General features: G+C 43.2%; 1 protein-coding gene across 3 annotated transcripts in view; it reads left to right on the top strand.

Annotated features, from left to right (window-relative positions):
• ILDR1 (immunoglobulin like domain containing receptor 1) overlaps positions 1 to 12,800 on the top strand; it is a 163,462-nt gene that overhangs the window by 112,265 nt on the left and 38,397 nt on the right. For all 3 annotated transcript variants that reach the window (XM_069202733.1, XM_069202730.1, XM_069202731.1), the window contains 2 exons: positions 9,588 to 9,707; positions 11,865 to 12,011. In XM_069202733.1, coding sequence (XP_069058834.1) covers positions 9,588 to 9,707; positions 11,865 to 12,011 — 267 coding nt within the window. The remainder of the gene's footprint in view (positions 1 to 9,587; positions 9,708 to 11,864; positions 12,012 to 12,800) is intronic.

The raw sequence follows: 12,800 nt of genomic DNA, 5'->3' as shown, positions 1-12,800 counted from the left end.
AGTGTCAGCAATTAAGTCCCGGGGCTAAGCTCCGGACACCACTGGCTCAAATTAAGCACTGTGTGGGTAGCTCAAAGGGGTTAGCAATAATGTCAGCAATTTCTTGATTAGTTGGTTTTCTTGATGATCCAGTTCTTAATAAAATTTTGCATGGAGCTTAAAGAGCTGTTCATTCAAAATGTTGACACACTGCTCTCTTGAAATTTGCTTTTGGAAAGTATTCTATAATTACTACTGTTCTTACGGACTTGTTTAGGACTTTTTTGCAGAGATGTGTGGTAGCGTTCCTGGTAGCACCTTCTCAGGGGACGGCAGGTCTGATGATCACATTGGTTACATTGACTTTGCTCTTAAAGGGCATAGCCTTCATCTTCAGTATTGCGTACCACGCTGCCAGTTTGGCAGATGCTGCCCTGTGGCTTCTCACTGGTGTGTCTCCAGTTGAGTTTAGAGTCCAGTGTCACCCCTAGGAAGGAGGTACTTGTTGGATTATTGTAGGACTGATGTGCAACAGTTCCTTCTTCAAGAGGTTTATTATAACACAATACACCATTGATTAACATCACAGGACGTTCCTCACCAAAGTTAGATCCTCTTTGCCGTGGATCCTTCAGCAAATGATAATCCGTAAATTCCCATTCTCTTCAAGAATATTAAGAATATTCCACAGGTGCCATCTGGCATCACCTGATCATCACTAGGAAGAGCCCACGGCAGTACTGTTTTATTACATCTTCACTCAGATTGATCTGTGGGTCTCCTATTTTAAATTCCTAACAGTGTTGTTGTTTCAGGTTGTTGTTGTGTCATGCTGGTTTAGGTAGGAGCAAATCCAGCGTAGTGCAAGACCTTGTATGCCAGCATCGTAGAGGCGTTGAATAAGGATAGGGTGGGAGGCGGTGTCGAAGGCGGCGGATAGGGTGAGGGCAGTGGTTTCTCCTCTGCACATGATCAGTCAGAGGTAGTCGTTTGTGGCGATGGGGGTGGTCTCTGTGCTGTGGTTGGGCCTGAATCTAGATTGAGTGGTGTCGCGGAAGTGCTCGTCATTGAGGTGGGCGGTTTAGTAGTTTGTTAGTGATTTTCTCCAAGTTGTAATGAGTGCATTGATGTCTCCACAGTGCTACAGCCCAGCAGACATTAGAAAATAGTGTGCATCTATTAGTTAAATAAATATGGAACCATCAAATCTATATCTGAAGACAAATCGACAAAATATACATTCATAAATGTGTTGGCAATAGAATTCATACTTTGAGTCTTCATTAAATTCCGACTGTCAAAAATCTTGTAACTTGGTGCAGCAAATCGCATTCCAGATTTCAGTCGGGTGTATCATTTCACATTACTGCTACAGACGACACGTGTTTCACTGTTTTAATGTTTTATCAAGGCGTAAAAACATATTTACATTGTATAAGTAGCTTTTCAGTAGTAAATCTATTTCTGATTAGTTCTTCAATGAGTGCAATATTTCCCCATGATGAAGTTTAGATAATCCATAGTGGCAGAACACATTAACTACATTCCCAGGCATCATCTACGACTCGGAATTTAATAAACACTAAAAAGAAAAAAGGGATATTGGGTTTTCTGATATTTTGAACATGTGCTTTGTAGATTTGCATCCAATTATTGATTTGATTCTTTGAATCTTAATCACACCATCAGAGTAACTGGTGTCAGGAGGCTTCTTCACCAGCCTAAGAACTCCGAAACCCCGAAATTGACTTGTTGATGCAAATGCGAAAGTATACCAGTGAAGCTTCAGTTTTTTCACGCAAAGCAAATTAAATAAGGATAAACAGATAATAAATTAGAGATGGCGGCTGTTTTGTAGGGCTACTTGCGGGTGAGATGACATTCCTTTTTGTAGGCACCTCACAGGTGAGATGCAGATCTTTTTCTAGGGCACCCAAGTGTGAGTTAGGGTTCCTTTTTGTAGGTCACCCCACATGTGAGATTTAGAGCCTTTTTGTAAGCACCCCACAGGTGAGATGCAGATCTTTTTAGGGCACCCAAGTGTGGGTTCCTTTTTGTAGGGCACCCCACAGGTGAGATGTGGATACTTTTTGTAGGGCACCCCACAGGTGAGATGTGGATACTTTTTGTAGGGCACCCCACAGGTGAGATGCAGATCTTTTTCTAGGGCACCCCACAGGTGAGATGCAGATCTTTCTAGGGCACCCAAGTCTGGGTTAGGGTTCCTTTTTGTAGGGCACCCCACAGGTGAGATGTGGATACTTTTTGTAGGGCACCCCACAGGTGAGATGCAGATCTTTTTCTAGGGCACCCAAGTGTAAGTTAGGGTTCCTTTTTGTAGGCATCCCACAGGTGAGATGCAGATCTTTCTAGGGCACCCAAGTGTGAGTTAGGGTTCCTTTTTGTAGGCACCCCACAGGTGAGATGCAGATCTTTCTAGGGCACCCAAGTGTGGGTTAGGTTTCTTTTTGTATGCAGATCTTTCTAGGGCACCCAAGGGTGGGTTAGGGTTCCTTTTTGTAGGGCACCCCACAGGTGAGATGCAGATCTTTCTAGGGCACCCAAGTCTGGGTTAGGGTTCCTTTTTGTAGGGCACCCCACAGGTGAGATGTGGATACTTTTTGTAGGGCACCCCACAGGTGAGATGCAGATCTTTTTCTAGGGCACCCAAGTGTAAGTTAGGGTTCCTTTTTGTAGGCATCCCACAGGTGAGATGCAGATCTTTCTAGGGCACCCAATTGTGGGTTAGGGTTCCTTTTTGCGGGGCACCCAACTGTGGGTTAGGGTTCCTTTTTGTGGGGCACCCCATAGGTGAGATGCGGATCATTTTTATAGGGTACCCCACATGTAAGATGCAGATCTTTTTTTAGGGCACCAAAGGGTGAGTTAAGGTTCCTTTTTGTAGGGCACCCCACAGGTGGAGGTAGAGGACCAGACCCGTCGCCTATGTCACGAGGAAGAGTTGAGTCCGAGTAATTAAGATTACGAGTAACCCAATCATCTCATGGGCAATTTTAAAGACGACCAGCTGAAGTATTCAAACTTTGGAAACACTAGGTTTTCTATGAGTTTCATCCTTTCTTCGGTGAACTTGAATACATTACGACATCTCAGGAGAGATGAAGCCTGCTGGAGGCTCTGAGGGCCAGGCTTCGGGAGCTGTCCAATTATATTTGTCCCTGTGCAAGTGCTGTTATTGTGTCTTTAATCATATTGAGCAAATGCATATATCTGCCTTTGTGCTTGAGATCCAGAAAGGGGGGTTTCCCTGAATTATGGGTAGAACTGTACTGTCTCTGTTTCCCCTGGTGCAGGTCAGCTTTACATGGCACACAACAGATCTCATCAGAGTGGCTGCAGACAGTGAAAGAACGGTCGGGCTGCTAGCACAGGCGGCGGCATGTTGGTAATGGGCAAGCCTTGACATGTTTTTAATTCGACCACGTTTCTCTCCGAAGCCTTTGTAATAACGCGATAGTAGCAGTGTTACAAATGGGTAACACATTTAATTGAACATGCACACAGGTGCGAGAGCGGTATACTTTCAGATGGCGTCTTCGATTCAGACGAACATTGTAGAACTATCTGAACCATTCTTGTGCCTAGAGCGCTCCCTGGTGGCACCACGAAAGTACTGCCTAGAATCGCTTTCAATTTGATGGACTCGGAATCATGGAAGGCGAAGTCATATCACCTAGACACGAAGTTTCTAGGGGCCATATGTATAAACACATTTTCCCATTAACACAGAATGGGTAAACCCTTCGATACACCTGGTACTAAGTCCCTGAGCTAACGTCTCGGTTTAGTTTTGAGTGGACTGAACAGAAAGTGGCTTTTTGTCGAGAGTCCTGCCAAAAACAGTCCAGCTGTCACCTCCACACAGGAGGTAAGCCACCATGTAACCCACCGTTCACCATGGTTTCTCAATGATTGTCACTTAGTGAAGGACTGGCGCGTTTGCAGATTGTATGGGATTGGCTGCCTCTTCTTATGATCTCATTTCTATGCTGACCGAAATATGGTGTATGACAAAAGCAGACTTTTTCCACAGTAGAACGGATGTTATATGAATGTATTTCAGGATTAACTGTTGGTGCTTGATTAAACTTCGGGCTGAATATTGAAGTGTGCTTCCTCCATCGCTGGTTATGTTAAAACATACAATTTCTGCCATGTATTATACAGTCAATTATTTCCAACACCAGTTATTTATTATAACAATGACATTAAACGTATCAATGCACATCTTAAGTGATTGACTCGTTTAAAAGCACAAGAATAGTCTGTTATTGGAATCGGTAATAGAACACTTATTAGGGGTTGTTTGGCAAAGCTCAGTCCAGTGCTTTAAATGGAAATGTAGACGTGCATGTACTCACTATTTAAAGTACCTCTTTGCTCCTGAAATGTGCTGCTACTCTCCCATGAAATGTATTGAAAGTGTGCTGAGAAGTGCAGATACTTTCCCTTTAAATTTATTGAAAGTAGGTTGAGAAGTGCGTGTACTCTCCCTTTCAAATTAAAGAAGTGCAGTACTCACTATTTAAAGTACCTGTTTGCTTCCGAGAAGTGCTGGTACTCTCTCATTAAATGTCTTGAAAGTGTGCTGAAAAGTGCAGATACCTTCCCTTTTAAATTAAAGAAGTGCTGGTACTCACTCATTAAATGTATTGAAAGTGTGCTGAAAAGTGCAGGTACCTTCCCTTTTAAATTAAAGAATTGCAGGTACTCGGTATCGGGCAGTACCTGCCCAGTCAAAGCACTGGCTCAGCCCATTGCTAATGAACGTGCTCCTCAGACCAGAATGGAAATCTAAGCAAACCTTATTTCTGTAATTGGTGGGAAGCCACAAAGTTTAACGAACAATAAGGTAGGGGCGAAGTTCCTAGCACCTCCATGGCCATCGAGTAATCAGTTAGCTGTGCACTGTTTTTTATGATGAGCTAAGCATGCTGCTAGAAGCCCCTTACAGCTCACTAAAACCAATAGGAAATATATAACAACACACTTTCAGGGAAAGGCAGTAACACCGGCAGGCAAGTATGACAGAAATACCTGACAAAATAATCAAATGAGAGTAGATGATATATTACAATATAAATCGGTAGAGACTGAGGATGTGACAGAAGGGACATTTCTACAAGTATTAAATCTTAAATGTTATATAACATTTCTTCGTTATAGAATAATTGTTGCGTGCTGTCCTGAGTGTACTGCTGACAAATATTTGTAATGGGACTAAACGTTTTGCCTCAAAAAATAAGAAATTGTTTGGATTTGTGGTATTGGTAAACTAATTTTTAGTCTGAGTGTGACAAACTAAAATCCCTCCATTTTGATTGTGTGAATTTAACTCTGGGTGTGCACCCTGAATATTGCAGCCAGAATATCGAGGGAGGGAACTATCGAGGTCAGAATATCGAGGGAGGGAACTATCGAGGACAGAATATCGAGAGAGGAAACTTTGAAGGACAGAATATCGAGAGAGGGAACTATTGAGGACAGAATATCGAGAGAGGGAACTATTGAGGACAGAATATCGAGGGAGGGAACTATCGAGGACAGAATATTGAATCCAAAATATTGAAAGGTAAGTATAGATTTTCTATGCCTAACTCTACATATTTGTACCTTGACAATTATACATCTTCAGGGTACGTAGATGTGGAGTTAGGAGTAGTAAATCTGTACTTCTCTAATATGCACTTCTCTTTCAATATTGTGGTCCTGTGTGTTTTATTCATAATATTGTTGTACCACGATATTCAAAGCCTCCATATTCAGTAGTACAATCACAGCTCTGCAATTTGTTTGTTTGTTGGACAGTATTTCTACAAGAAAAGTACATTTTCAAGTTTATTCATCCCATAATAAGAAGTAGGTTTTGCACCTTTGTTTTGTGGATCACCTCAACTTCACCCTTTAAATGAGCAGGTACTGTCTGGTACTGAGTAATCACACTTCTTAAATTTGAGGGGCTCTGCACTTTTAATGGGAAAGTACACACTCATCTCCTCAGGGAACAGGTGCCCTGGGACAGCCAGTCCCTGCAGTTGTATATCTCAAGCACTGATCATCATGTAATGTTGTTCCCAGCAGAGGTTCTTTTCTGGGCCCACTGTCTTATACCAGAACCATTATTTACCAGTAATCTACATTATGATGAGGTCTTAGCTGTCCTATTCCCTATGAATTAAGATGAAACCCCTCCCAGAGACAGGTGCATTTGTTCCGACCCTTGCATTTTGGTTTGTTGTCTTTTTTTTAACTGAACAAACTTTATTATTTCTTGTAGTTCCTTCTGAAAGGTCATACACTTTTTATGAAGAAAACATTCTTTTCCCCATGTTCATCCATTTCTGTCCAATGTCAGTTTGGCTGTAGATAGCACAAGGGTGGGGGACTGAACATGCAAGGACTGTGAACCTGGAGTAATGAAGCTTGCTGAGAAGTGTATTTTCCTTGTTATTAGTTGAGGCAAGCGCACTAGCAGCACCACCACCCAAAACTGATGTGTGAAATCGAGCAGGATACCAAGCAGTGCTGCAGCTCCAGGTGGTTCATTAGACAAAGTTGGTGCTGTACTGAGAAGATGCCTCTGATCCGAAGACTGTGACGTCTCCTCTACCAGGGGACAGAGGCGAACAGTGGCTGGGGAGGATCTCCAAGCGGAGGCAGTTCTAATGCATACGAGAGGAAACCAGTGGAATTTGAGCCACGAAGAAGAGCCGCCTCTGGTGGGATGACTGACAACTGTCCCTGGTGCATGAAGTCCTGCTTCTTGTAAGCCAGGCAATAGCCCAACATATCCAGCTGCAGAGAGGGGCAGCTAAGAGGTTGTTTCTCTTTTTATGATCCAGAGTGGACTTCGGAGAACCTTTCCTAGGGGCGACAGTGCCCGAGTGTACCCAGGGCTGGAGGAAAAGCATGAGACACGCATAACCTGCAGCATGTGGTGCTATGTCTTGTAGTGCCTCATGAGATGTTTGTAGACCACGGTACCCGTGAAACCAGGTTCTCTGCGGTGGTATCAAGTATGTTCTGAAGAGGGTTCACGGATGTGGGTAAAACACTGTTTCGTGAGTTGTCTCTGTCAGTGCTCCTCGATCTTCCGGTGGTCAAAGCGAAGGAGTTACCAGGCCATCTTTATTTTATTTGTGCCATTTGTATCGTGCACAGGGGCCAAAACAATGTTATGGCATTTTAAAGAGTACATAAACGGGGGTTCATTGAGATGGGAGAGGGATTGAAATAATGAATAAGTCAGGCAGCAGTTACAGTGCAACATGATGGTTAGAAGTTGGGTCTAGTCTTTGCTTTTCCCAAGTCTCTTTGGTGTTGGTGTCAAGCACAAGCCCATATGGAGCCCACACTTTGCCTTAGTGAAAGATTTAAGTAATAACTACTGTCACCTCTTGACTTTCTGAAGGTGGTTGTATTTCTGGTGTTATTAAAAAGGAAGAGTTTGGCCCAGAAATACCTGGATGCAATATGGCAAGGCATAGCATCTGTGGCATACTGAGGGATGAATCATCAGACGCCTACTGATGTCATGAGTTTATATTTTTAGGTGACTTTCAAGTGCAGCCAGTGGATTTGGGATTTTCTGCTGTTTTGATTGATTATCACACAAAGTAGATTGAGGTTAGGTTTATGCATCATCCCGATTCTATATCGGTTCTAGATTTTTTGACGGATGTCTTCTTGCTTGAGGATATCACAAAAACTGTAGACTCTAGCAATGGGGTTCAGTCCGTTTCAAGAAAAATGCAGAAACATTGAGGTGCTGCGGGCATTTTACATAAAAAGTGTAGCCTATACCATCCCTAGTTGAGAGGCTCAGTAGAGCGGGTCAACATGATGATTGGGAAGTACTCGTTAGACTTCTGTAACTAATATTCCTCTGGTCAGTGGCTTGCAACTGTTCTTACCATGCCAGTGATTGCTGTTTATAAGGCGTTGAGGGTCTAATGCCATTGCACTTTTTATTCAATGAGTGCCCAACAGGGTTGTTGATTGATTGATCAGTAGTTTTGTAGAGCACTCAGATATCAACAAGGGTGTTCTGGTGCTAGTTTTTTGTAGTATGTTTATCTGAAGAAAGGAAGGAAGAGGCGTGTAATGTAAAATCCAAATAAGAAAGAAGCAAAAGTAAGTACAATGGAAAGGAGTTTAGCTGTCTGTGAGATGAGGAGAGTAAGATTGACAGGAAATGGAAAAAAAAAGTTTTATTAAAGTTTGGACTGGAAGAGGTGATGAAGGGAGTCCATGGAATCTAGGCAGTGCTGGAACATGGATAGAGTAACTAAGACGACAACCACTGTCAAAGCCAATAGATCTGGATTTCATGAACTAACACATGGAATGTTAGCACATTAGAGTGAAACTCACAGAAGGGAGACAGCATGAGCTGACAGAGAAGCCTATAGTTACACAATAGTTGTAAAAAAGTCCATCATGCCACTTAATGTAAGCATTGGATTGGAGGTGGAAAGATATATTGAAAAATCCAGTCGCATTAAGTGAAGAGATGAGTACTCCTACTCGCTGAGCCATGATTGACAACATTTCAGGCCAATGTTGAAACAAGCTATTCAAAGAAAATCAGCTGTAGGAGGAGCAGATCTAAGCGTCACCCTGTTTACTGTAATCAATAGATATGTTTGACCCCTACATAATCAAAACCCAGACCTAAAACGCCCACCAGCAACTAGTCAGCAGGATGTTGAAGTTGGTGATGTTAGTAATATGGATTCCAAGAGAAGTTGTATTCGTGGCTCCCTGCTGGTTGAGTTTGTTCATTGCAGTGCTCTGGTCATGCATCCCCATGCTCCATTGTTTGCCCTTGTCCTTTGTGTGTTTGTTATTGTGTGCTGCTGCTCTCTGAGAAGGTGAAGTGTGCTATGTCTCTGTGTCATGGACTTGCTGAAAGTGCAATCTGTGTAGTGCTTGTTTGATGTATGCTCTGAGCTGGCCTTACAGATGCATGGTAGTTGATACTGGTGTATGCACTTTCTCTGCCAGATCTCTTGGTTGTTTCTTTGGGTCACATTAAAGGTACCCGAGTCTCCTTTGCCAACTGTTATCTGTCAAAATTGACCCAAACTATACATTTGCTCTAAGAAACTTAAATAGGATCAACTATTTCCATTTATGTGCTTTCATTTGACAGTCATGGGCTTTCTGGGATTTGTAGCCTTAATTCTCTTCCATTGAACCTATTACGAATGCACCCGAAAACAATGACTTGTATTAAAAAAATCTCAGGATTAGAAATATGGTATCCTGGCGACGTAGAGCATGGTGGCCACCAAGGAGTCCATTAAATGTAGCACCCTCAGCGAGTGGGTGTTATGGTTCATGTGAAACAAAAAGCTAGCAAGTAACCTGATCAGAAAAAGAAAACTCTGAACTTTGGAGAAGAAAATAAAACACCAGCAGTATGGTTGGGCAAGTATGGTTGACACCAGCTAGACATAGCCATATGTCAACTTTGCCGTGAGATGTTGACGAATGTGAGTGAGTACTGACTGCTTAAGAGCTGTGGATGTCCAGAACCACCGCTTACGCCCCAGGAGACGCTAACGGTTCATGTTCCTTAACAGGTGCCGATCTAGTCCTTAATGAGGTCATGTGGTGGGACCACGGCGTCTACTTCTGCTCCGTCGATGCTCCAGGCGACTCCGTGGGGGACAACGACAAGGAAGTCAAGCTGGTTGTGTTACGTAAGTGCTACCTCATTTCAACTCGACCGCCGTAGTTTGATTTTGATATTTCTTTCTGCAGGTCTGTTGTAGCGGTTGCAACTCCTACCCTTGTTGAGGTTTTGCAACAGCATTTGGGGAATACAGGTTATTCTTGGTAATGTAGCTCTGAAACAGAGGGATGAAATGATGCTTCCTATCCTGTTCTTCTCTGAGACCTTGCTTTTCGATGAAGGTGCAACATATCGATCAAGCAGACTGCAAACCACTGAAATAAGGCACCTCTGTCATCTTTAAAAAAAAAAAAAAGGACCAATAAACCGGGCAGAGGGACGGCAACCACATCTACAGAGTTTTGGAATACAAATACCTAGGCGTTTGGCTATATTCCGGAGGCAACTGCTTGCCGCAAAAAGAATCAGTCAAAACCAAAGCTTATGCCCTGCAAGGTACTTTTATAGCCTCTTGCAAAAACCTGTTGGGCCCTAGCTTAGATCCTGTTCTTCAGGTTTTGATGTGACCCTCACTCCAATAATCGCATACAATAGTGAAATCATGTTGGGTGTCAATGCAAAGCTGCTGGATGCATTAGTGACACAAATCTACAAAACAGTCTGTCTTCTACGAAACATAGCCTCCCCTGGCAAGTTTGTATGGAATTTGGCCCGCTCAACCAAAAGGTGGGCAGGCAGTTCATGTTTTCAACTTTGCCACAAATTGCGAGCATCTGTGCCCAACACGCTAGACATCCTCATATGACAAGAGCTAATGAGCCTCAGCAAAAATTTGGACCACCGCCTTATTTAGAATAAAGTCTTGAGAACTTCCATGCACAGGAGGTGTGGCACTGGGACGTCATTTACCCACAAAAAATAACTTAATAAAGCCGTGAACGTCAGTGGTCTGCAATTGAGCAGACTTTAGGACTAGAACGCAAGAACCACGGATGGACAGTCCTAAACACTAATAATGTGACAGAGAAACAGCCATACTTGAGATCTAGCCACTCAAAATACGTAAAAGGCATTGACTATGTACTGCCAACATTGGCTGTATCCCGAAGTGGCAAAAACAACCCAAAGAGAACCAATGCAGACCTGGCGTAAGAGGAACGGAAGAATCATACATATCTTGCTACTGTGCACTGCGCTTCTAGAAGTGCGCAGGCCTACGTAGGCTGCTTAACAGCTGGAAGATTCGAACTTGGAGGCGAAACAGGCTCGAACATTAAATTACTCAGCTTTCTCTCATATTTCTGCATATGCTCAATTTACAAGAGTCAAGAGCAGCAATAGGTGATCAAGGCACTTAAGGCGTGCTTCATCTACAAATAAGACTGCAATTCCCAAAGAGCAACCCAATCAGAACTAATCTTTAGCTTAAACTATTTTGTAGAGCACCTAATGCATTTATTTACTAAATTAGTGGGCACCAATGTGATTTTTAACAATAATTTAACTGTAAGTTACCCTTGTTTGTTTCTTTTACTGTGATTATTATTTATGGTTTGAATTGACTGAAGCATGAGAAATAAATGTACATGCAAATTTACCAATAAGGCACCTCTGAATATGGCTGTTTGTTGCAGAGATACTTTGTTCTTCCCAGTAAGTGAAGCAGTGCTTCGTTCTGTGGTAGAATGGTGGCTTCTGTCTTGAGAATGCGAGGTGCATTTCTTCCGCGTAGCATGGTAGGGGATTGGTGGGACCAGAGCCTCGGTCAAGGTGTAAACTTGGTTACATTTGTAAAAAATGAAGAATAAAAAGGTGTCTTTCCATCCTTCTGGCCACATCCACTTTTCCAGTAATGTTTGTAGGTGATACAGTGGAGGGAGCCCTCTGTGTCCACCCTCCCTAACGTGAATAGCTCCAGTTTAATTGCTCTTCTAAGAATCCAGCATAAGCTATAGGCGTCCTTTGACACTGGTACATTGGTGGCCAGAGATCAGGTGCTTGCAGGCCTTTGTGGCCAAGCGGGTTGGGCAGGGGTGGAGGTGGTTCCAAGCTTTAATATAGTGGTATGAATGCAGTGATTCCACCACCATGGTGGAGCCTGGATGGAGTGCGTGTTGCCGATGTAAATCTCAGGCAAAGACCCCAGGTGAGTCAGAAGAAGCGTAATGCACAGACTCAGGCGATTGGTATCTCATTGTCTTGCATCACCCTTGATTTCACTCAGATTGGCTCACTGTGATCTTCATCGTCCTGGGCGGCCTCCTGCTCTTCACCCTCTTCGGCGTTTGCTGCTGCCAGTGTTGCCCCCAGTGCTGCCCGTGCTATGTCCGATGCCCCTGCTGCCCGACCAAGTGCTGCTGCCCTGAAGAAGGTGAGACCTAATTATCCAAGAGTTTTTGGAACATCACAGTTTTGGTAGAACTTAATCAAAACATGTAAATGATCACAAGCCCAACCCATCTGGTTCTGCACCGTTCTCGTTTCATGACATGAGATCCACCCCTTGCTCCCCTGTTGCCTCCCTTCATGTCCCTGCAAAGAGTCATTAAGGGTTTGACACTCAACAGGAAGCTTCAAAGGCAAAGTCACTGTCCAGTCCTAGCGGGCGCCTGAGTAGGTGTTCTCCTTCAGACTTTGAAAATCTTTTCTGAGTGGTCTGTCTGGTGGCATGCAGTTTTCAGTAAAACACCAGATAAACTAAACACCTTTTGTTTTCGAATGCCGCTGGGCTTGATGCGCATCAAACATAGTGGCTTTCATTTCTTGAATGTAGACAAATTATTGTGGGCTGCATTTTGAGCACAACCATGACTTAGGTTGAAGGTTCAAACTTAACGAAATGTCTTGAGCACCCCAAGATTTGGGGGGGCTTCAGTGGCTCAAAACTTGGAAACATGATAATGAAGGGTAGTCAAGACCCTTTCTTAAGAGGTGCCACATGGCTCCGCATAAGACTCCTAGTTTAACCTCTACTTTACCCTGCTAATAAGCTCTTTCAGTCTCAAATATTCTGCCTCCTTTAAGTTCAGTAGATAATGAGCTTAGTGGAGCACAGACTTTTAAAGATTAATGTTAGTGTGTAGGATTGTATCTGTATCTGCAATCTATTTTAAAAACAGATTTGCAAATTCAACACACTTGAGAGATGAGTGGACAGTGT

This window comes from Pleurodeles waltl, chromosome 8, assembly GCF_031143425.1.
Source record: "Pleurodeles waltl isolate 20211129_DDA chromosome 8, aPleWal1.hap1.20221129, whole genome shotgun sequence".
Taxonomy (NCBI): domain Eukaryota; kingdom Metazoa; phylum Chordata; class Amphibia; order Caudata; family Salamandridae; genus Pleurodeles; species Pleurodeles waltl.
The sequence above is the reverse complement of the archived record's forward strand: the minus strand, read 5'-3'. Positions and strand labels throughout refer to the sequence as shown.